Source organism: Athene cunicularia (assembly GCF_003259725.1).
Source record: "Athene cunicularia isolate RWA chromosome 3 unlocalized genomic scaffold, athCun1 chr3_part1, whole genome shotgun sequence".
NCBI lineage: Eukaryota > Metazoa > Chordata > Aves > Strigiformes > Strigidae > Athene > Athene cunicularia.
In genome coordinates this window covers 70,755,915-70,782,100 of record NW_020799097.1, presented here as the reverse complement: position 1 = coordinate 70,782,100, position 26,186 = coordinate 70,755,915, and the positions used below count along the sequence as shown (strand labels likewise).

General features: G+C 42.0%; 1 protein-coding gene across 1 annotated transcript; it reads right to left on the bottom strand.

Moving 5' to 3' along the window:
* Positions 1-5,983: 5,983 nt before the first annotated feature.
* LRP11 (LDL receptor related protein 11) lies at positions 5,984-24,635 on the bottom strand (the record flags this gene model as incomplete). Its single annotated transcript, XM_026844554.1, has 6 exons — positions 5,984-7,393; positions 7,659-7,760; positions 14,938-15,150; positions 15,917-16,042; positions 18,115-18,256; positions 24,447-24,635. Coding segments are annotated over 6 exons (927 nt in total), but the record flags the coding sequence as incomplete, so codon positions are not given.
* Between the last annotated feature and the right edge of the window lie 1,551 nt (positions 24,636-26,186).

Below are 26,186 nucleotides of genomic sequence, written 5' to 3'. Positions count from 1 at the left end.
TATGGAATGTAAGTGGAGTTTTACTTTGCTGCTTTGAATTTCTTTTAGTTCACATATGTGTGTTTTAGGGAACAGGCTGTGTGCGCAGTGTATGAATCCTGCCTGATGTCCGTGGTTGAATCCAGCTTGCTGGGAGTGTACGATCTGCCACTTGCAAGGATTGAAGTTTTATCTTTTTATAAAGAGGTGCAGTGACATTTCACTGAATTTTTACAGTCACCTCTAAGCCAAAACAACTGGTCTGGTTGTTTCCAAGGATCAGTCAGTAGGAGACCTCCAGATTTTGAGCAGAGAAACCAAGAGCCCATACCTGTATCTTGAAAACCCACAGAGTTGTGGGTGCTCTGCAAAGCAGAGCCATTTGGTGTGCCCTATGGGTGCTTTCTGTTTATGCAGCAGGAATTACTTGTTGATGTACTATTTCCATTCAAATTAGCCAGCTAACTTGAGGGCACAGAGAATTACATGACTGTGTTTTGGAGGGAAGCTAGTGCATAGAGGGTGTGCACCAGCCCTGCTGATCGAGGCCACCTGGATGCTTCCTGCAATGTTTTGCAGTCAGCGAGTTTGAAACGGCCTGGAGCAGGGGGGCTCTGCGTGGTAGGCTCTGGAGCGTCCAGCTGGCAGCAGTTCTCTCTGCCTCTGCAGGGCTTTTTGACAAGCTGAAGGGTTTTCCAGTGTGGAGGGACTGGAATTAACCGTCAGCACAAAGAGGCAAACTGAAGTGCCCAGAGGAAAACTGAACTTCCTGGTAGGAAGGGTGTTAACCCATTCTTAGAACAAACAACAGTGTTTTCTTCCTTTTACTGGTTAATGTGCCCTAGGATGCACTGCAGTTGATTCAAATGCAGCTCACAGAAAGAAGATATGATTGCAATTCCTTCTTGATTTTGACATGATGCAAAGGATGAGTAATGCAAAGCAAGCTTGTGATTTGTATCTCTGGTTCCATTTAGCTGATTTTGAACATACTGTGATGCAGTTAGAAAAATCATTAATACTAATTACCTTTATGGAAGCCTTGTTCTCTGTCCCAAATGATGTGGAAGAGGTATTCTGCTCAAGTGAATGAGCAGCGGTCCTGGTTCAGAAGAAAAGCACGATGAGGTCATGCAAGCACATTGTGCAGAACAAAACAAAAACTCACAGAGGGGAGCTGCTGCCCAAAAGGCAGCGTGTGTGCTGGGGGATGCAGGAGATGATGAAGTTTGAAATTGGTCTTTTGTATTTCAGGACGTCCAGACTACACATCAAGAAATGTAAATTAGAGTTTAAATTCTGTGGTATACAATAGGTGGATTCAAGCATGTAGTTTAAGTTGATTTTGTGGGTTCATACAGTTTGCCTTTGGCTCTGAGTTTTTGTCCATCTAATTGTGAAAGGTGGAAGACCAGTTGTGGGAAGTGTGTAGACACTCTTAAGGTATAAACCCTTTTGCCTCTACTGTAATCAGTATGCACTTGTGTGCTCTGAGCACCAGTGGCAAGGTTTGGGTTTGTGTGTCTCAGCCAGGTTTGAGGAAATCAGCTTGGACTAAAACTTGACCCTGTGCAGGCAGAAACACTATAAACTTTCCTCTACCTGACCCGTTTACCTCTCACATTTCATCCTTGACACACAGGGCTGCTGTTGGAGAACAGCTTGCAGAGAACAAGGCCATAGCTCCCTGCAGAAGTCGGTCCCAGCCACCTGAGGTAAACAAAGGAAAGAACCCAGGGTACAGTTATGTAAACAAGGATGAAGACCCAGGGCTCAGTTGTGTTAACGAGGATTGTTGTGAGAACACAGAGATAAGTTGGGGCGTATTATGACCGTGGAGGTGAAGGGAACAGCCCTGGGAGAGAAGCAGCTTCACAGCAAGAAAGATGTTTATGCATACCAGAGATGCCACGAGGGCCTGGGATACTGTAATGTGACCTTTTGGATGTGCCCAATGGCTGAGATATTATAATGTAGTTTCTTAAATGTATCCAATAGAGTTGCAAGTAGTGTATTGTAGAGTGCTTATATAAGGTGTGATTTCTATCAATAAAGTTGAAGCTTGCTCTATCATTCACATTGAATCGGCTGCTTGCTTCCTCTGCCCGCCGCAGGCTGCTTTCTGTTCCAGGTAGTAGTTTTATAGGTAGCACAATTCGTAACGCAGCTGATGCATTCTGAGCTTTCCTATGAAAGGCTGTTACTGTTCTCTCACACTCTTGGCAGGGTGTTAATGAGATGCTCAGGAACTAAAATCATATTTCTTTAAATTATTAATTGAATGGACATAGTTATTGCTGAAATATGTATGGAGGAGATCCAGCTGCCTGTTGAAAATTGCTTGAAAGCTTCAGGAACGAGAAATGGGAAGAACTTGCTTTGTTTCTCATCACACCAAACTTGAAAACTTGAGAGACTTTTAATTCCGTGCCTTTTTAACAAAACTGTTTTAGCAACAACAGACTGTTTTCATAAAGACTGTTGACAGAGTTTCTCAGAGATCTCACTTTGATCTTTCAGTGTTTCTTTGTAGTCCAGCCATTTTCATCATCTGGTTCTGAAGAACTGACCTGATAGATACTCTTGAAAACGTTCCCTGATGCTACTGAGAAGCTGAAGTCCTTTTCTCAGCCATGTTTAGGCATATGTTTGCATCTTACGTGTGTTTGTTATGAACAGGTTAAGTATCTTGTTTACCATATTCTGCCAAATCCTTTTTTGCTATAATGGAGAAGGGACATCTGAGTTAATCAGTAACTTCTAGTTCAGGTGCATTATGGACTAGGAGGACACTCTCAAAGGCCTGTGGTTAGAGAAGTGGGTGATTCAGAGCACCTGCCTAGGAGAACCTTGTCTCCTCTGGCTATAGAGACAGCCTCAGGATTGTCATATCCTGTGCATGGAATTAGCCTTCAGGGTTGCTTTTCCCATAGTCCCTGCTTTCCATTGCGCTGCCTGCTTTCAAATCCTTTCCAGTCCTGCACCCATCCAAGTTTCCTGCTCCCTCTGTATCTATGTTCAGTCATTTGTTTGGAATTTAGCTATCTTTAATGAGTCTCTTTTATGCATTAGAAGCTGGTAGTTGTGAAGAACTATGTTAAAATTTCTTGCTCTGCCTCTTAAAATGGGATTAGACATTTCTGTTGGCCGAACAGCTGAGGACATCCTTGCAAGCTGTCTTATCAGTCCTTCACAGCACTGAACCTTTTTGCTTTGTCTGTTGTTTCTCAGCCTGCTCAAGGTACATTTTTCATTGATTTATCAGTGGTTTGTAAAACCCAGCTGGGAGCCTTAAAAATGCAAAAAATTAAAATTCTAACAGGTATCTTTAAAAACTTGTTTCTGAACTGGCTTTCGTGTGCTGAGTCAGTCCTCCTAGACTTTGTGTTTTAGAGCTCCAGCGCAGAGTGCAATGTCCAGCAAGTGTTTCTGTTGTATTACAAATGTATTTGTAGCCTTACATTTTCACTTTCTGACTTGTTTTAAGTAGCTATTAGTTGAAAAATACATAGTAAAGGTATTTCTACCTTTTTTTTTTTTCCTTCTGTTTACAGCATGGTTCCCTTTTGTTATTGAGGTCAAGCCGATTGCGTCATGGGCTCTTTCATAATAATTACTACATGTTCATTGCTATGACTGGTCTTTATGCCCCCCAGCTGTATCTGAATCTTTTCTAGCTTTTTCCTTTGCTTTTACTCTTTAGTTTTTTGCTATTAGAAACCGAAAAATCCCAATTCCTGATGCTCATGAAAGCAGCAAGTGTAGACCTCAGTGATGCATGACTGTGAATTCTGTTGGGGCTTACTAGAAAGGCGTTCTCTTTGTTTTGGGGTGGCGTGTTTGTGTTGCCATTGGTGTGTGCTGCTGACTCGTTCTGTGGAGTTTGGGACTGAAACTCTTATGCTTTATCTAGGATTTAAAAAGCAAATGGAGCATTGCACTGACCTGTTTCAGCCTTTTTGTTTTGCAAATGTGCTTTTGGAACTCCGCCTGCTATAATCCTGCAGTGCTATGGGAAAGACTACAGTGGGGATGTTCAGTCTAGGATCCCCTGCAGAAGTGGGCAGTAAGCAACCCGCATTATGGAAGAAAACTGACTTTGAATTATGGATATAAAACTCAGGTAGGTATTGCCTGTTACTTTGAAATAATTTGTGCCCTTAAGTGGTCTGAGCAGTAAAACAATTGAAAATATAAAAAGCCATCTAACTGAAATATGTACCTTGATCAACATTAAAATATACTGACAAAACAAACTGTAATGATCTCTCCTAATACACAGAGGAGTAATAGCCACAGGTATGTGCTATCAGAGCAATCAGTATTCTCTGCTTATGTGTCTAAAGCAAGCTGGTAGTGAAAACAGATGGACTGAGCATATTTCCCGGGGTGTGGATAGATACATGTCGGTGTTTAGGACAGACCTCAAATAGCAATGATTTTCACACAGAGTATCTGACTTCTGCAGCAGCACAAACATTCTATAAACTCCCAAGCTCCGGAAGTTTGCGTGAGAAGCCATGAAAGCAGTTAGCAATGTGACCATGAAGATGTGAAGATGGGGTAGAAGCAGTGCCTGCTCATAGTGCTCCTTTGCAATTGGAGAGAGAGCCCTGACCTTGGGAGTGGTTGGGAAGGGGCTACAGAAGTGGTGTCAGCAGGAGGCAGCGGCTGGGAGCAGCCTGGGGAGAAGAGGGCAGCACCCCCTGCATGTTGGCAAGGGTGTCTGGCCACAACTTCTGCTCTTGCTCAGATGTGCTCTGGCGCAGTAGTTCAGGATCACTTATTTAAAAGTCAAACAGCATGAAAGTTATTAAATTAAAACATGTTATTGAGACCAGTGTGTATTAATTGCAGGAGCTGCCAAGCCAATCTGTTATTTTGCTAACTTTGTCTTGTTCTTCATCTTGCTGACAACACCCAGGCTTTCTGGTAGGGTACAAACTTTTTAAATTTCAGTCCAGTAGTGGAGTTTGCGATTACCCAAGAAGTAACATGCCTCAGGTTGGTGGTCTGCACAGCAGCAACTGTCACCATCTCCCCTCCTAGGAAGAGTCCCTGGGAATACTATGGCAACTATTAACATAGTGATAGCTAGATTCCTGGGCTACACTTGCTGTCTGTGGCTCTCGCTCCAGCTCTGCTTGGAGTTGTTTATTCTTGACTGTCATATGTGAAATCCATGAAGGTTGATTCTACTCACAGCAGCACTGCAACAAAGCCTGCTGTCAGTTAAAGCAACTGGAAAGCCCGGCATGGGGCTTTCACCATGGCTGTACTTGCTGGCTTGTGCTCCATGTGGGATCTAACTCTTGTCCTGCCCAGAAGAACAAAACCAAACCTTCTGTTTTGCTGGCTGTGTGCCAGCTAATGGGTTTCAGTAATAGAAGCACTATGAGCACAGTGAGAAAAGACTACTTTTCTTGCTGCTATGGTAATATGGTGAAGGAGAATTTGATATATAATTAAAACCCCAAACAAATTTCAATGATGGGAAATAATACCCCAAAAAATAGATGGGCAGTGAGTCTTTCCTAGAAGGCTGTATTTAAAATGTCATCTTTTGGGTCTTGTGCTATTTGCCATGCCTGCTGTAGGCTGGCATGGAAGAGAGGCCGTGATGAATTAGAAATGGGCAGCATCAGCAGAAGGTCTCCAGGACTCAGTGTGATGCTGAAGTACTAACAACCAGACTTTGCCTAACGTGACAGGAGGGCTCTGAGCAAGGAGCACTGACAACCGGACTCCCTGTGTGGTTGGGACAGCCAGCTCTGTGACTGCTGTCCCGCTCAGCTCCAGTACTTCTTGAGACACAAATTCTGGAGGTAGATGCCCTGTTCTTCCTAAAACAAGGTATCTCAGCATCTCCCCCCACCATACACGTTCCAGCTTCTTTAAGGGCTGTTTCACAGAAAGGAGGAATGTACTTCTGTCTGTTCTCATGCTACAGTCTCGTAGCACAAAATTTAGCTGGTAGCTGAAAATAAAGGCAATTCAAGAAATATAAGAACAAAATAGGTTTATTAGAGCTATTTTACATAAAGTAATCAAGACCGAGCAACTTGAAGAACTATTTGTATACCATGGAATATTCTTGCCGACTCAAAGTTACAAAAGACGACATACAAAAAGATGCATGCCTCATTTTGCCTCTTTTTATTGGGACCTGTGATGAATGTGATATCCTTGGACAGTCAAACAAGATAGACAGCATGTGGTGTGTGTGTATATATAACATGTACTGTACACATTTTACTATTAACACATCTGAAGGTCACTCACACATACCAATTACTTGCTCTAATTCTATAAGAATTTTTCTGGGGTGAGGGCAGGTCACCGAAGCTTTCAAGCTTTGCAGGAAGCTATGGGATAACCAACAGGAATCCTACGCTCCAGTGTCTCAGGTAAAAGCCACTGTGTGCTGCTCTCTCGCACTGTGGAAGGTGTCAAGCTAGGGGTGGAAAAGGCTGAACAAGCCCTGAGCTCTGAGGAGAGACATAGCTCTGGGATCACACATGACTGCTGTTGAGCACTGCTAAGTCCAAACTCATCCACTGAGGACTTGCATTTTTTCACTTTAGCATTTAGGAAGCATGACTCTGTTAGCTGTACAGAGGTTTAAACTACAAATGAAAAAAAGATGCTTTGTTCCTTAAATCTCAAATTTCATTACAAAAGCTGGTGCTTAGAGCAATTGCTTTTAATTAACAAAGCAAGACAAATTTTTTAATGAAAATCCTCCCAATGCATCAAGTGGAAAGTGCACAAATCAGTCTCTTTGCTGGACAGCGAAGTAACGCGTTGGTCTGGAGCGTCCCAGTCCCCAGAGAGGAGTGGCAGCAGCGCTGAGAGGAGCAGGGCAGCACAGGCCCCCTCTACGCCTCGGCCAGGGCTGCTGGGCCTCAGCTGCTGCAGCGCCCTGGCCCCATGGCATACTCTGCCACGGCCAGCACACCAACTGCTGGCGGAGGGTAGTGGGGCAAGGGCACCTCATGTCCAGTTTGGGGTGTCCCCACTTTGCAGTGCCTTCTGCACAAGAGCCAACTGGAGCTAGTCTCTGGAGCCTGAACACTTCTTACTTTCTGAGCCCAGGCATCTACCTGCTTTTTTATTTTATCACCAAAGGGGAAGAACACGTTCCTCATCTCATAGGCTTCTACAATTGAAACTTAACTAAAAGTTTTGGTCCTTTTATAGAGGCAGAGGTTCATGGACACAGGAGAAAGGGGAGAAAACAACTGACCTAAATCCAATTTTTAGAGGTACATCCCATTGATGAGGTAATCGGACTCTTCAGATGTAATGGGTCGAGCTTTTTTAAGCTTCTGTCTCACTAAACGCAGTCTGCAAGCAACCATAAGCAGCAGTAAAGCAGTGATGGCCAAGCCTAAGGCTAAGGGTAACACAGCACCTACAACAAGGTTAAGAGAAATTACATTTTATTTAATACAGTGAGAAATTGGTAGAGAAAAACCTGAAATTTTTCTTTCAAAATACAGCTAGTCTATCACTTCAGTGCTAATATTTGGAGCAACTCATGCTGTAAGATCACACAAGTTAGGAACAGTTCAGAATACGGAAGCAGGTTATTCAATTTTTGACTATAGTATCTGGATCTATAGCACCTGACTGAAAACCCAACATAATTCAAAATTAATTCATACGGTCAGTCTTACCTGTTTCTGGGACTGGATGACTACCTCCAAGCTGATCTCTTTTTGGCACCATTATGCCATTCTCATTTTTATTATCCGTTCTTTTCCCTGAGGAACTGTTATCTGCACAAAATCAAGCAAGATAAATGAATATTGCAATTCAGTGACTCAGGAAGTCTTAACCACAGGACACTAGCATTAAATAAGTACTTACATATAGAAAACAAAACAATCCTACAGTTTAAGAACTTCTGACTCCTATTGTCTAACTCAAATTTTTGAACTTCTGCAAAACTAAAGCTGAAATGTAAATTCAATTTAGCATTGCAAACCACAGTGCATCTCAACCAAACCCAAGTGGGTCATTTTCCACTGAAAAAAGATGGATATAAATTCTCTTTTACAAACTTCAATGATGGGATTTGTAATGGGGACCAATCTGAGCTAAAACATTACTATATATAGTAGTTATATATACAATTACATGCAGTTATGTGTGTATATATAGCTATATACAGTTATATATAGGTGGAAATGAGGCCATTTCAAGTTATGTTGATGTCTACCCTTTGAACCTGTGAAGTGGGAAACCCATAGGTTGGCTACACAAATTACCTTAATTTTGCCTGTTACCTGGCACATACAAATGCAGAACTTATGTATTTGGAAGACATAAAAATATACGGGTAAGACATTTCAAAGAGGATGACTTGGTGTCACTTCAGCTTTGTGTAGTACACAAGATGCAGAGCATTGTGACTACATGAGAAAAGAAAACACAGTTTGCTGCCAAGAAGTGTTCATCTTGGGAGTGCAGGTGGCTGCAGTTCTGCTTCACAGGAGCAAATTGTAACTCAGCTGGGACTCCCACCTCCTGCCCTCCCACTGAAGTCCTACACCAATAGTTACAGGGACATTCATGCAAGAATGACAGCTTAATCCGCCAACACACTCTCATAAAAAATCAGAAAGACACCCATGTTTTTAAATGTAATTCTATTTGTTTTTTACTGATAAATACTGAAGGACTCCTTGTGCTCTGATGGATTTCCTGGCAGCCCACAGAACTGTGCCAATGCCAGTGGAAACATACTATGCTATGCTATCTGTAAAATATGAATGTGAAACGTTTTAACTGGAATTACATATAGTGGTGGGTGTTAAGGAAGTGTTTAAGTCAATCAGCTTGGAACATGCACCATGTGTAACTCCCACCCACCACCAGCAGCTCTGAAGCACTGCACAACACATTCCTGTCAGAAGCAGCTGCGAATACACGCGACCATTAATTAAAGCTTAAATTGTTTCATTGAACCTGGTATCAGGTTAGTGCTAACATCCCCACTCTAAGGCACAACACAGCCTCACAAGCTGTGGCTTTATTGACCTGCCATTGTGGCTAGGGGTGCATAAACACTAACTTTAACTGCTAGGAAATGTCTTAGAAACAAGCTGTAGCCTTCCTTCTCATTCAGGCTCTTTAAGTTGTTCTAACATGTAAAGGGGACTTAAGGAACTACACGCCAGTCAGTCTCACCTCTGTGCCTGGCAAGATCATGGAGCGGATCCTCCTGGAAACTGTGTTAGGGCACATGGAAAATAAGGAGATGACTGATGACAGCCAATGTGGCTTCAGTAGGGGCAAACTGTGCCCAGCAAATTTGGTGGGCTTCTGTGATGGGGTTACAGCATTGGAGGATAAAGGAAGAGCAACTGATGTCATCTACCTGGACTTGTGCAAAGCATTAGACAGTGTCCTGCACAACATCCTTGTCTCTAAACTGGAGAGCTGGATTTAATGGATGGACAACTTGGTGGATAAGGAATTGGCTGGATGGTCTCACTTGAAGAGTTACAGTCAACAGCTCAATGTCCAGGGTCAGTATTGGGACCAGAGCTGTTTAACATCTTTGTTGGTGACATGGGACTGAGTGCACCCTCAGCAGGTTTGCCAATGACAGCAAGCTGCGTGGAGCGGTTGACACACTGGAGGGAAGGGATGTGCCATCCAGAGGGGCCTGGACAGGCTTGAGAGCTGGGTCCCTGCAAACCTCATGAAGTTCAAGAAGGCCAAGTGCAAGGTCCTGCACATCGGTCGGGGCAATCTCAAGCACAAATACAGGCTGGGTGATGAGTGGATTGAGAGCAGCCCTGCAGAGAAGGACTTGGGGGTACTAGTGGATGGAAAACTATGAGCCAGCAATGTCTGCCCACAGCCCAGAAAGCCAACTGCATCCTGGGGTGCATCAAGAGAAGTGTGACCAGCAGGCTGAGGGAGGTGATTCTCTCCCTCTACTCTGCTCTTGTGAGACTCACCTGCAGTGCGGTGTCCAGCTCTGGGGCCCCCAACATAAGAAGGACATGGACCTGCTTGAACAGGTCCAGAGGAGGCCATGAAGATGATCAGGGGCCGAAGCATCTCCCTTATGGGGACAGGCTGAGAGAGTTGGGGTTATTCAGCCTGGAGAAGAGAAGGCTTTGGGGAGACCTTATAGCAGCCTTCCAGTGCTTAAAGGGGGCTAAAGGAAAGATGGGGAAGGACTCTTCATCAGGGAGTGTAGTGGTAGGGTGAGGGGTAACAATTTTAAACTGAAAGGGGGTAGATTTAGATTAGATATTCGGGAAGAAATTCTTTCCTGTGAGGGTGGTGAGACACTGGCACAGGTTTCCCAGAGAAGCTGTGGCTGCCCCCTCCCTGGCAGTGTTCAGGCCAGGCTGGACGGGGCTTTGAGCAACCTGGTCTAGTGGGAGGTGTCCCTGCCCATGGCAGGGGGGTTGGGACTAGGTGATCTTTGAGGTCTCTTCCAACCATGATTCTGTGAAATCCTAAGTGTAAACTGTACTGGCTTTAAGGTACCTGTATGGTATCAGAGCTGTGCAAAATAACCTCAGTGTAATTGAGACCAAAGCCAGCAGCTGTTTTCTGCTTCTGTCTTCCCTAAATGAAACGAAATGAGTATTTGTCTTTATTTTGGAAATACCCAAAAGACATTGGCTCTTCTCAAGATATTGGCTCCAGACTGTATGACAAGGTGGGATGTTTTATAAGTTTGTTTCCCTTGCCATTTGAGTAAAGGGAATAGCAAAAGTCAACTGCTTGTAATGACATTTGGCAAATATAGCTGGAGAGAAGTTTAGCAGGAAAATTTTGGAAGGGTAGAAGAATAACAGAATCCCTTCAATAAAGCTTGTAGGCATTTGTAAAAGACTTGTGGCTGTTCTTACAAGACTGGAGGGGCTATCAGAGTCAAGACTGCTTAAATTCTCTTAGCAACTAGAAAACAAAGAGAGATTTCCCCAAACAGGTTTGGCAGCCTGACATAAAGCATGGTATGTGCATTTCATTTTGTTTTCACTTTAATTTTCTAGTCCATGCCTAGGAAATTGCAATTTATAGCCTTTTCCAGTTACACTAAATTAATGATCTAGGTTATGGCTACTGCTGTCAGTGCCTCTGCAGCAAAACCATGACTAAGGCTTGGGCACTCAGTCAAACAGTGTAATCCCAGCTCTGAACAGTACTGCACAACAGCTGGCATGGGCAGCCTGGGGAGAGGCAGTGACCCTGTGCCAGGGGAATGCAAAGCTGTTATGGTGATTTATACACTAGAGTTGGCTATACTGGGGAGTGCAAATCTTCAGGCTGCTTGTGAATTCAACCCGCCTGCATGACTGTGTTTGCTAGACTGGCTGTTGCTGCTTAGAAGCCAGCCCATTGCTCACTCCAGTGTGCTTTTCTGCAACTGTATTTTTGCTATATTCATTTATAAGTGCAGCAGTGCCAAAATATGCAGCTGGGCTTGAGAGCTTCCCTAGGAAGGACACTGGGGCTCTTCAGAGGCAGCCATGCAGCAATGCTGCACTGGCCTTTGGAGGAGATGCAGTCTGGGTTACTTCACTATGGAGGTATGTCTGCAAAGGGAAAGGACCCCTTTATTGATATCAAATGCTTCTTCTGGCATCTCTGGCAAAAGTAAACCATGATGAGTCTGTTGCAGAAGACTCCATGCCCTGAGTGCCTGAGGAGGTTATCTCTAAATTGGACTTGTGCTCCCCTGGAGTCAACTTGCTGTAGAGGAATCCCACTGGGGAAGCAAGGGTGCAGAACTCATCCATTGTCAACAATGAATGAATGAATGACTTTTGGGTTTTGGTTTGCCTTTTTTTTCTCTTTACTGTGAATAGATCCCCTGCTGGGTCAGGTAGAAGTTTTAAACTGTCCTCACCTTGGACTTGCATATTTTCATACTTAAGTGGAAATCCTTATAAAGTTTATATCAAGTCAGAGCCAAACATGAGGGGCTACTGGAGTAAAGAAAGCAGCTTAAGGGAAATTTAGGAGAAAATGGATTCTGGGACAAATTTTCCCTAGTATTAGGCAGAAAGCTCATATTCCTGCTGCGATGAACTATCCCACAGCCCAAAACATTACAGCTTAGCCCAGCTCCTTTTAAAAGGGAGAACAGATAAATATTACAGTCCTTGACAAAAAGGTCCCTTTACTGGACATCTTTATTGGATTGTCAGAGATGAAATCTGCTTATGGGGAGGTAAGTAGCAGAAGGAACCTGTCTTTATTGGTACTGTAACCACCACTGTAATAAAAACACATGTAAAAAAGAAAAAGCAACTCCCAGTCCTGCAACTTCTTGGGAAAAACTTCTGTTTTTTAAAAGTCAGCTGAAAGCTACTGTATCAAGCATCATGTCTAGCAGCCACCTAGAATATGCCACATACTTTCTCCTGTAGGTAAATTACCCTTAATATTAACATCTTCTCTTGCTCTGCCATGCAGTCACTGGTTCTAAATGAATTACATTTTCCTTCCCGGCTTGTATTTCCATGACAATCTGCAAATACCAACTAAGACAAATGTAGCCCTGAATGGAGCACTCTCAAGTGAAAAGCTGGAGCCTGTGCTGCCACTGTAAAGCCATATTCTTTAACATGTATCTTAAGTAGACAGCTTTTCACAATGTTGACATTAAAATCATTAAAGCTTATTTAAAAAAAATATTTATAATAGAATAATCAGGAGCCTGGATGCTTGCAAAGTCAACTCTGTGCCAACAAGCCACATTATTGTCTTGGTCCAGCAAAGACCTTTACAGTGTGACTCAGAGGCACAGGTTCTGCCTTGGCATCAGCAGTGGGTCCGGCACTGTCTCAGAAGACAGTCCATCCCAGAACAGGATTTCTGCCAGTGGAATTGCTGAACCTTTGAGGCTGCTGGTAAGATTTCTGTTCAGCATTGCTTACCTTTCCTAAAAAATACATCTAGCAATTATTGCCCCCCTGAACACTTTTCCAGATGGGCTTCATGAAGCTGCTCCAGTGCTTCTGTCTCACATTTTTGTAGCAGCTAAAGATTAGATTTGGTCTGTAACCTCCTTGAGATGGCAGTGATGGAAAAAAAGTCTAATTAATGGATCTAGATGGATTTTTTAGGAATAGGTTAGATGCTTTTTTCCTCAACTCCATAAAGACTATGGTGCTTGCTACTGGGGCAGGGCTTGAACCTCTCTGGACCTCTGGGAATCATTAGGGTACAAGCACATGACTCCTATAGAGTTGAACTGTCTGCATGAGAAGACAGCAAGTCAGAGCAGATCTTGGCAGTTGCGCTTTGAATCCAGGTAGCTAGCACCTCTTCATGTCGCATCACATACATTCTCTTTGGAACTGATCCACAGGCAATTCTAAAACTCACTGCACTGTTTGCTGCTTTTCTGGTTAAAAGTATTGGGCTCCTGGATCAGTAAGTACTGGGTCATTCTATTCTACAAGAAAATCCTTAAGTATCATTTAACTGAAATTAAATTCTGACTGAGCCTTGTCAAAAGAGCAATATTAAAACCACAGGAATTAAAACTAGACATGGTCAGTAGAAATGTCATCTGTTTTAAAATTATAAAGATTACAACAGCTTCTGGTAGTACACTAATCACTGAAGCTCCATCACTTTTTTTTAGTTTTATATTAATTTCTTTCATTTTCTATTGTGCAAAAGGCTACCTTGAGAGTAAAACCGGTGTGAGCAAGTCACTGTGCAATGGATAAACACAGAAAATGACTATACAAAAGTGCCATGCTTTCACATGCACTTCCAATTATAACCTCTGATTATAGGTTGCCAAAGTTGGTCATCTCAATTCTGGTTTTACTTCTGGATTCATAAGTCCAACGTTTTTTGAGACCTACTTAGCAGCTGACTTTCCTTCGGGGCCTGCAATGCCCTTTGGCAATTTGATGTTTAGTTTGGGTGGCCCTGTATCAGATGTCACTCAGGACTATGCAAACAAGAAGGGTTTGGGGCAGACTTCAGAATTTTAAGTCATTCCAATAAGGAGCACTGAGGTCATCTACACTGCCAGAAAAGGGGGAAACATTTGAGAGAGGATTTTGCTATCAGTTCCTACACATTCACCGAGGCAGTCAAATTCTTGAAGAACATTGTTTTTCACTCCCTTTGTGGTCTCCACAGATGAAGCACAAGCATCTGAAGAAACATCAAAGTGCCAACCAGGGAAGTGCCCTTTACAAGAGTCAGCAGCAGAGGGCACTGAGCACTGCTCTGTTGTAACAAGATAAAGCTGTCTATAAATAGCTGCATCTTAGCAAGAAACAGTCTAAACCATAAAGAAATAAAAGTGGGAGGTCTTGTACTCATTTTAGGCTTCTTGCACACAGTTTTGCTTTCATTCAATTGCCCTTTCAGATTGTTTTAATTCACCAGCAAGAACGTTAAAAGACACACCAATTATTACAAAAGACTGAGCCTTCTCTGTAGTGATGGAAGATTTCTCCTGCCCTGGAGACACACTTCAGAAAAAAAGTGCCCATAATAATCAAGATTCTACATCAGGTAAAGAAGAAGTCATCGGTTAGCACCAGGAGAAAAGCAATTACTCTTAGCCAGGTTGAACGGTACTTTGTTATGTTGTCCTGAAGGTACTGCCCTACAGGTTTTGAAGAGCCTTGTACATCAGCTTACACAACTGAACCTGTGTCAGAATTTGTATTTACCTCACTGCATGTTTCGTTCCTTAGACTGTATTTTTTTCCTAGCATTTCCACATTTTAACTTTTTTTTTTTGCGCCCAGTAAGAACCAGATTGACAATGATAAAGCAATACCTACTTGTAACTTAATTATTACACGTTTCTTTTGTAATTTTTACATTTGTAAAATTTTACTCTTAGCCAGGCACCAAAAGACAATTTAAATAAATTTAAGGTGCAAGACATTTTCTTCCTTTAAAGAGAATGATTTATTGAAATCATTAAATTTCAATTCTTACCTGGCACAAATCCACTGATTTGTTTCTTTGGTCCCTGAGAAAGCGATTGGTTAGACATGTCTGCATCCACTGAGAGAAGCGGTTGATTTCTGGCAGTGGCTTTCAGGGTGTTTTCTGCAGAGATGTCTTCATCTGTGTTTTCAATCAGTCCTACCATCCTTTGCTGGGTAGTGCCAAGAGCTGCATGTGTCACTGTCTTCCGACCTGGGCTAACTGTGTTAATAGAAACAAAAATCGATTTTTGTACAGAATTGAAGGGAATGGGAGTGGTGTGATGGAAGACCCTCTGATATGGGCCTTGAGGCAGGCTAAACAACTTCCTCGGGTTCAGACATATGATGAAATATGAGTTCCAGATACATAGCATAGCAAGTTACCAATTTCCCACTGTCAGCTATTACGCAAGAGTACACTCAAGCTATACAGTGAAATCCAGAACTGAAATATCAGCGAAAGGGTGGTTAGCCATTGTGCCAATTCACCCTCTGGTGATTTCTGTTCACTTAGCTGAGCATGGGCACATACTGAAGATGACTAACAAAAGTGAACAAACTGATGGTGAGTCAGCTGGTTCCCCTATGTGCTCATATTTTCGGTGTTTCAGATTCTTGCAAGGTGTGTAACTGCACTTTGAGGTATACCTCTGAGACACCCTTTCAGATCAAGACCAGGTTCATTGTTTCTAGAATCATCATGCAAGTAGAACTGGTCTTTTAAATGTTGAGAACTCTTAACACAAATCTGCCATTTGGGGACCTCTGACAGCTTTGATATTCTTTGAAGAAAAGGAAGTTAACTTCTAAGCATCTGCTGTATTCAGGCATTAAACTTTCCCATGTGCTATTACCAATGAAAGGCTCTATGGCAGGAGCAAGTTGCTTGCTCACAGGGAGAGAGGCCACAGAAAGGGCATCATTCCCCTTTGTGAAAGTAACTGCAGCCTGAATGACCAATCTACACTGTGGCCTGGTGCACTTACAGTTCTGGCAGAAAGTTTCATCTGATCCATCGGGGCACTGTCTCACACCATCGCAAGCAAACGTGATGTCAATGCAGCAGCCATCATCACAGATAAATTGGTAGCGAGAGCAAACCCCAACACAGGCTGTTGAAAAACAATTCCCAGATTACCAAAAGAGAAATCCAAGCAGTAAATACTGAGTCAATGACTAAAATCTGCAGCACCAAGAAAAAAGCAAAACTATGCTGTGTCAAGAAAGACCACAAACATGTCAAAAAGGTAAAGAAGGACCAGGCCCAGCTATATGATGCTATATTGACACAAAAGCTAATATAGCTAATAGCTGTTCCTAGCACCCTCATCACTATTCTGGCAATTTCTTTACTACAGGAATACTCAGTCTGGAGGCTGCTGCATCTTACACCTTGTGCAACATCCCTCCAGCACTTCAAACTCTGTTGGACTAAGCTGAAAGGAGATCTTCCCAGGCTTAAAAGACCCAGACAGTCCTGAAAATACATAAATGAAATCTCTATGGCTGTAACTCCATCTCTCCAACACATAATTCCTACAACGTGACCATTCTGTATTTTTGATGTTATTTTACATACACACATATAGATCTTTTATGGCATGCTTTCTACAACCTAATTAAAATACTAAAAGAATGCTCATAATTTATTTACATCAAAAATTCACTGACTCCTATACAGCACATGCCAGAACAGGACTATGCACAAGGTCTCACAAGTGACCTTCATGAGAAAGAACTGATTGCTGCCTGCTTTAATATTTAGGTCCACCTGGAAATGGAGAGTGTCCCTGGACATTTCTTTTTGCATATTCAAAGCTTTCCTAAATCCCATTCTGACCTTGTAATTAACAAGTGTTTACATCTGTGCTTTTGTCTTTCCAACTGTGGTGTCGTTCATTGCTTTGTAAAGCACTATCAAATTCAATGTTTGGTTAATGTTGTAACAGCAAATCGATTTGCATAAGGAAGTCACAGCCTTTGGTTGTTATCCTGCTATGTACCACAAAGCTGCGCAATGCTAAGGGAAGTATGGCAGGAACACAGGTGCCTGTTTAAAACCCCTAAAATCATACCTAGAAAATGTATCTCCTACAGTTCAGCACTAATAATAGCACAGTTCTTGCACGTATTAAGGCACTGTATTGGTTTAACTGTAGCAGTAGCACATTAATTGCAAATGTACTTGGGGAATTAGAAAAAAGGCATCAAATCATCCATGTGCTTCATCCAAAAGATACCACAAATACCCACAGCAGCAAATAAACAAACCAGCAAACCTCTCTGGCTGCTTTAACTGAGTTAAACATTAATGAATACAACTCTATCATCCATTACTGGAATACAGGCATTATTAAGCAGACTCATAACTGGGGGTTTGTAATACCAATTTATTGTCACAAGGACTACCCTCTCATGTAAACATATTGCACTGGTGCAGAGCAAAGTTTTCACTGTTTCAGCTGAAGATAGTGACGATGCTATTTACCTTTTACTTTGTGCCAGAGCAGCAGATCTGTATTAGCAACTTGCTAATTACAATGTAATTAGAAGTTACTACATTAGAGCACAGAAATGACAGCCACCAAAATGTAACTTCCTTTCTAAACCTTTTATGCTTTTTACACATTTCTTGAGCTCAGAGGTTAAAAATCATAGATCAGTTGCAGTTCCAGTTTGCCCAGTAACATAAGGCTTTGATAACAACCATTACACAGAAAAGCTTAAACGCATGTAAACAAGAAGTCATCCCATCTTTTAGACTACAGATTTAAGTCAGTATTATTATTAGTGTGTGCCTCACACATACTACTAACTGATTTTAACTGGGTCTTCCCTATAGCACAAGCCCTGGCATGTTGAACACACCATCTGACAATACAATGAACTGTTATGATGTGCCTGATACATATGGCAGTATTTAATTTTCCAACCCTGCATGCTTATTACTAATACAAGGATAAACATTTAAATGCTTCAAAGTATTATTGCTCTAAGAAACAAGTAGTGCTTCCTTGCTTCCTCACTTTGAAACAGCAATTCAAAGCTGAAGTATGTAATTCGTTATGTAATGAATAAGGGCAAAACAGAACACTGGAAATGGATAATACAGTTTCTGCCTCCCTTGCTCTGAATACTGTACCCTGAGTGTCACGCAGGCAACAGCTCCAGTCATTTTTCTCACCTACTGCAGAATGAACCATGGGCAGAATGGTCACAGAGACATTGTCAGAGCTCCGCTGACCTGCAGTGTCTGTCACAGTTAGCTGGAAAACATACCCGCCTTCCTGAACGTGAGACAGTTTCAGTGTTCCTGGTTGTGGTACCTGATTAAAGAAACACAGCAGAAAAAAACATATTGGTACAAAGGATCCATCCATAAACTTCTAGGAATAGGAAGCTCATTTCTGTACAGTGCTTTTCATGCAGATTAAATACTTCTCTTAAGTCTATCCAGCCCACTCAAGCATGTGTATCAACATGTAATGTTTTGATCTTTTTTTGGCATCCATTTTAAAAATAAACACACTTAACTTTTATGTACTGTTCTTCATAGTACAGTTACCTGGAGCTGTGGATCTTAGCACTGGAGAATAAATGGAAACATACATTTAACTCTATTTTTCAGTAATTAGAAATGTAACTTTAGAAGGTGGGCAGTAAAATATTATTTTGGTCTCTACCAAGTTAGTCTGTAGACAATATACACGTATCCACAGAAGTTACTTTTGCTACATATTGCTTTATGATAAGGTGATTGCTAGCACTGCTTTATTAATAAGGCTGTCATTCTCTATCCGGTATGACAGTCAATGTAGTCACAAGTTTTACAAATTGCTGGCTGAATTTTTCCATGCCCCACGCTGAACTTCCATGCCTTGCTCTGAACCAGAAATAAGTTCATCTATAGTGAATGACCTAAACATTAGGTTTCAGAAAGTCATGTGATACAAATACAGAAACAACTTAAATTGGATTATATAATTAAGAAATTAATAAAATATTTATTTTATGATAATTTAAAACTGGTACCAAACTGGTATTACTAGTACAATGGTTATTTAGAAGTAAGTTTGTATAAAATGAATGTGGTAGTTGTAAATGTTGAACTTTCTTTATACTTGTGACAATTAGCAGTCGCAAATAACTCCAGCTGTTTGAGAATTCAGTAACACATACTTCAGTAACTACAAAAAAGTGCTGCAGGTTTACTGGACATGTAGCACATTTGTACAAATGAAGCACACAGGTCTATTTTTATAAAGGTACATTAAAATCCTCTGCAATTAATATTAAAACCGACATTCAATAAAGATCTTTAGTTTGCTTATTTTTATGTCTAAAAGAGAATAGGAATTTTCGACAAATATGATAACAGAGTCCTAGACCTAGCTTTATAGCGGGTATATTGATAAATCTGGTAACTGAACTTCCTACCTGAAATTTCTTTCCTTTTCTAGTTACACAAACACAGTTGTCTGATCATGCTGTTGATTACCTCCTTAGAATTTTATTCTTTAGTGTATTACAGAAATAAATATGCTCTAAAAAACACCTGCTGCTGTTCACTATGACTGTTGGGAGAGCAAATATGGTATTTAAAACTCATGAGCCATGGAGTCCAACTCTCTTCTCAGTGCAGAGCCAGAGAAATGACACTGACTTCCAAACATGCCGCCACTCTTCCTAGAGATCTCTGTGCTTTCCTTTTTATCTCCGTCTTGCCCTGAAGAACGCCTGACTGTATCTGCTTACTTAAAAGCTTCGGCTCAAACTAGACAGTAAGTTTCTAGATAATCAGCATTTTAAAATAACCAACCCATAATTGCACCTAAGTGTCATGGAGCTGTGCAGCTACAGCGTGTGGGTAGCAATCTGAGAAGCAAATTATCTAAGAAGCAATAATCAGTCACAATAGAAAAAAATTTTCCACTGGCGTCCTTCTACAATACGATAAGATCTTTTTTATAGCAGTCCTTCCCCTTCCTCTGCCTCCTATTTATTCTTTGGTACGTAAGTGCAGTGCAACAGCTGCCTTTTATCTTGTTTAAACATAGTCCCATTCTCCCTTGTAGCTATGGATTCGTATATAGTTTTCTAAGAAAGTGACATGAAATCCAGTAACTCCAGGACAGCAAAAGACAGCAACTGAAGATTGTATGAAAAAAAATCACAATTATTAATTCAACTCTAAAAATTATATTATCATGGATAATCATCAGGGTACATATCTGTAGGAGAAAACCCTGCTCATTTGAACACAATAGAAAAGTGTTTATCTAACCATGAATGCATGTCAAATCTGTCTTCCATTATCAAATATAAAGAAAACACCATACTGTGAATTTTGCAAGTTTAAACAGATATACAATCTGTCTCTGTTTTATGGAGTGACTTTGAGTAAAAGTAAAAACATGAACTTTACATTTTATAATTCTAATTTTTGTCTTACCTAGATATATTACTACATCACAGATTACAGAATCACAGAATCATCTAGGTTGGAAAGGACCCTGGAGATCATCTAGTCCAACCATTCGCCTAGCACAGTTCCCACCTACAGCATATCCTTAAGCTCTAAATCGACCCTACTCTTGAACACCTCCAGGGGTGGGGACTCCATCACCTCCCTGGGCAGCCCATTCCAACGCCTGACAACCCCTTCTGGAAAGAAATGCTTCCTAATATCCAGTCTAAACCTTCCCTGGCACAACTTGAGGCCATTCCCTCTTGTCCTGTCACTTTCTACTAGGCTAAATAGGCTCAAACCCAGCTCTCTGCAGCTTCCTTTCAGGGAGTTGTAGAGGGTGATAAGGTCTCCCCTCAGCCTCCTCTTCTCCAGACTAAACAATCCCAGTTCCCTCAGCTGCTCCTCATAGGACATGTGTTCTAGACCCTGCACCAGCTTTGTAGCCCTTCTCTGGACATGTTCGAGTAACTCTATGTCCTTTTTGTAGTGAGGGGCCCAAAACTGAACACAGGAATCGAGGGGCGGCCTCACCAGTGCTGAGTACAGGGGTAAGATCCCTTCCCTGTCCCTGCTGGCCACACTATTGCTGACACAAGCCAGGATGCCATTGGCCTTCTTGGCCCCCTGGGCACACTGCTGGCTCCTGTTCAGCCGGCTGTCAATCACACCCCCAGGTCCCTCTCTGACTGGCAGCTCTCCAGCCACTCCTCCCCAAGCCTGTAGCGCTGCTGGGGGTTGTTGTGGCCCAAGGGCAGCCCCCGGCATTTGGCCTTATTGACACTCCCCCAGTTGGCCTCAGCCCATGGCTCCAGCCTGTCCAGGTCTCTCTGTAGAGCCTCCCTGCCCTCGAGCACATCAACACTCCCACCCAACTTGGTGTCATCTGCAAACTGACTGAGGGTGCCCTCGATCCCCTCGTCCAGATCATCAATAAAGATGTTAAACAGGAGTGATCATCAATAAAGATGTTAAACAGGAGTGGCCCCAAAACCGAGCCCTGGGGGACGCCACTCGTGACCAGCCACCAGCTGGATTTAACTCCGTTTACCACAACTCTCTGGGTCCAGTCGTCCAGCCAGTTTTTTACCCAGTGAAGTGTGCGATTGTCCAAACCTCGAGCCGTCATTTTTGCCAGGAGAATGCTGTGGGAAACAGTGTCAAAAGCCTTGCTAAAGTCAAGGTAAATTACATCCACAGCCTTTCCCTCATCCAATAAGCAGGTCACATTGTCATAGAAGGAGATCAGGTTTGTCAAGCAGGACCTGCCTTTCATAAACCCATGCTGACTGGGCCTGAGCATCTGGGTGTCCCTCATGTGTTGCATGATGGTGTTTAGGATGAGCTACTCCATCAGCTTCCCAGGCACCAAAGTCAAACTGACAGGCCTGTAATTTCCCGGATGATCCTTCCAACCCTTCTTATAGATGGGGGTCACATTGGCCAATCTCCAATCTGTCGGGAGCTCCCTGGTCAGCCAGGACTGCTGGTAAATGATGGAAAGTGGCTGGGTGAGCACCCCAGCCAGCTCCTTCGGCTCCCTCCGGTGTATCCCGTCTGGTCCCATAGACTTGTGTATGTCTATGTGATGCAGTAGGTCACTGACTGTCTCCTGGATTGCAGAGGGGTCATTCTCCCAGTCTCTGTATTCTGGCTGTGGAGGCTTGATTTCATCAATACAACTAACCTTGTTATTAAAGACTGAGGCAAAGAAGGCATTAAGGACCTCAGCCTTCTCCTCATCACTTGTTACCAAATTTCCTCCTGCATCTAGCAGGGGATGGAGACTCTCCCTGGACTTTCTTTTGCTACTGACACACTTATAGAAACTTTTTTTGTTATCCTTGATTGCAGAGGCCAAATTAATTTCCAGTTCGGCTTTATCCCTTCTGATTCCCACCCTGCATAGCCTCACAGTCTCTTTGTAATCACTGTGAGTGGCTAGCCCCCTTCTTCCAAAGGCTGTAAACTCTCCTTTTCTCCCTGAGTTGTAGCCAAATCTCCCTGTTCAGCCAGGGTGGTCTTCTCTGGCGTCGGCTTCTCTTAGAGCACCTGGGGACTGCCTGCTCCTGAGCCATTAACACTTCCTTCTTAAAGAGCACCCAGCCTTCCTGGGCCCCTATACCCTTCAGGAGAGTCTCCCAGGGGATCCTTTCAAGCAGGTGCCTAAACAAGACAAAGTCAGCCCTTCTGAAGTCCAGGATGTCAGTCCTGCTTAGCTCTCTCCTGACCTCTCTAATAATAGAGAACTCTATTATTTCGTGATTGCTGTGCCCCCCTCCAACCTCCACATCATCCACCAGCCCTTCTCTGTTCACAAAAAGATCCAGCAGGACACCTTCTCTGGTCAGTTCACTCACCAAAGATTAAAGAGTATTTAACAGCTGTTTAAAGAAAACAATGCTGCAAAGGGTCAGATTAACAACTCTTGATAATAAAATGTTCATTTTATCTAGATGATACCTAGCAACTATTCTTAAAGCTTTGTTCGAATCTTTTCTGTGTAGTATGCTGTTCACATTCCCTATCAAACCCTTCTGACCTTTTAATTTTCAAGCCAATAAATAATAAATGACGATAAACTCACAGCGATCTTTGACATAACACTTTCAAATTGCAATATATCCTCAAGTCATTCAGAACTGGTTGACTGTAGTCACCCTTCTAAAGTTGTGGATCTTGCAGTAGAAGATAGAACCTTCAAAAGCAAGCAGCACTGGCTTAACTAGTACTTCTGAATAGCCCTCCTGTGTTTTCTGCAAGGAGCATGTTTATAAAGTTACTTGTGCATAAATTTCATTAACTATTTACCAGAGAAATCCATTTGTCTTCTTTGGGTTCACCCAGCAGCATGTTTCCCAACTGTGACATGGTGATCTTCAGTTACCTACACATTACCTACACTGCCCTCCAGGAGACTAAGGAATAACCAATGGCTCTGTTGGATTTTCCCATGAATGACAATTTTAGGTTTCAATGCATTTAACTAGCTTTTTGGTGTTAGGCAAAACTCTGATTTGTTCCATCATTACACATCTTGAGTAACTTTGCTGATATTGGTATTTTGTCTTTGATATGACTGAGCTGGGCAGACATAAGCAACAACATGTACTGCTCATGGTGGCACTGGCACACATGGCCTCTTGGGTTTTGGACTGTTTCTGTTGCTGATCCTGTCCTGCTTAAACTCTTCCTATCCATTGGCAGCATTTCAGCAACAGAAAGAGTCTATGGTCAACACCCTCTCCCCTTTACACGTCCCTCCTGCTGTAGGTGGAGTTCCCAGCATGCCCTGAATATTATGGGTTGTGAACAGACTGTGAGTAGACTCTACGGGTTTGAGACATTTTTCCTTTCCTTTTCTGCTTGCTCCTAGAGACAAAGAAGGGTAGGATGGAGAATCCCTCTCTTGATGGTTTAAGTTGAAACCCAATTGCAGCAGAAATTGTATGGATATAATAAAATAGTATCCCAAGCTATCTCATAAGGTCTACTTTACACAACTCTTTGCAATTTCTCCATAAGCATTGACAGAATAGTGTTGGTGAAAATACTTTACTATTTTTACTAACTGAATGACTGAGGTGTCTCTAACCTGGATCACAGAAGCTGAAAAAAAAGTGCAGTGAGCACAAACAATGGCAAAAGAGAGCATTAGCATCTACTTGTTTGCTGCTGGCTGGCTCATGCCATCCTGGATTGAGATGAACTGTATAAACTGCTAGAAATAATCACTGGAACAAACTCCCCAAGGACACAGTATTAGACCCCATCACAGGAGGTTTTCAAGATGTGATTTGACAGATCAGATAATCTCATCTATGTTCCTTGTCCCTTGAAAGGTTGGATCAAATGATCTTTTGAGGTTCCTTCCAACCTGGGCTGCTCTATATTTCTATGAAATAAATGCTTAAGTTGTACAGTCATCCTAATTTTTGTGCCTGGTAGCCATATCCATTTGAATACATTTAATATTTTTAGCTCTACATTTAAAACTGTATGAATACAACAATCTGCAAGTAACTGGCCATGTGAGACTGCACCTGTACCTTCATTTCAACCGATGAGTCACCTTGCAGCAGCGTCCACTCATACTGCACAATTCCATGGTCATCTGAACTTTCTCGGCCATCCAAAAGCACCCAGTCAACAGGTGACTGCAGCACAATATCTTGTCCCGCCTTGCACCGTGGAGGCTCGTCATATTCTTCCTCTTCTTCAATAAAAAAAGAGAAGCTCAGTTATTTATCAGGGGAAACCAAGTGATTATTTACATAAAACATTTTTTCTTGATTAAGGTATTGATTTGCCACTGTGCAACTTCCTGATAGACAGGACACATTCATTAGTGCACATTTTGTTAAGCAAGGTGGTATCTACTTAAATTTTAGTTAACTGTTCCATATTCAATGATGTCTTCAGGAAATAACTGCTACATTAGAAGCACGTGGTATAGAAAACCTCTCTATGTACATGGATGTTTTACTAATACAACACATATGATTATTAGCATCAGTGTAGTTTTTAAATCTGAACTAAGGAAAGTGAATTTAAATATGAATTACATATATTACATATTCAGATGGCAGTCACTGCACACCTTTTAAGCACTCTGCATAACTTAACAGGCTTTCAGTCTCTTTTTATAATACATTATTACAGGAGTGAAAGACTTATTTAACATAAGATGGCATCCTGGTGAAGAGTGCACACAATTAAAAATCATCAGAAATCACCACTGATTTTGTGCCTAATTTAAGACATTCAAAGCTTGATTTTCAGACTATTTAGGATTTGTAGCATTTTGCTGTATTCTAAGTACAGTTCTTATTGATTAAAATTGTGAGTACTAAGTACTTTTGCCAATCAGACTGCAAGTTTTTCAGGTTAGACTAACAAAACCCATGATACGTTAATTGACATGACCTGTGAGAAGTGGTTTGAATCATTTGCTCTGCAACCTTCAGGTGGTGGCAGGGAAGACAGTGGGATAAAATCTAGTTCTACAGGTCAGCATCTGACAACTTTAGCCACAAGACTGTATCTTTCTGGAGTTCTCTGCTCAAATTTTGTTCTTTCTCTGGGCATGGGATGTTGCTGGCACCCTGAAGTGCCAGGGTCCTTTCTGCTCTTCAGCCTCTGCAAAGGATATCCTGTAAAGGATATCAAGCTCAGAAAAGCATCTACTGAACACAAGGCTGTAACTTCATTCAGCACGGGCAGAGCTGCACAAGGAAAGAAAAGACGCTTCCCCATCAGTGTAGGGACTCTCCCTTGCAAATACTCCTCTTCAGTTTCAAAAACTTGCTTGAAGGCAAAGAGCTCATCAGAACAGTGGGGCAATTTTTTATCACTGACTGAACAGCAAACTTTTTATTTCTTGTTTTTCTCAATAGTAGGTTAGACATAGAAAATTTCAAGGCAAATGCCTTAAGATAGGAAAACGTCCAACTAACTGAAAACAGGGTCTAATAATAGAAAGTATGAAACAGTTCTTGCTCATCCAGCTGGCACAGGAAGCTTTGCCTAATTTGTATACACTCAGTTCTCAAAACCAACTAGGTTTAAAAAGCAACATTTAGGTGCAAAAAGTCGCGCTCATTGTTAATAAACACCATCATTATGATGCCAGGGCAACTTTTATTTGGTATATATGAGTTACCTACAGCTTTCACACAATTATTTACTTTACTGATCACCGCCAAGAAGAGCCTGACCTGGATCTGAAACAGCACAACTCATTCTTTCACTTCCACCTTGAAAAATGGTTTCCTGTCACCTGCCTGGTT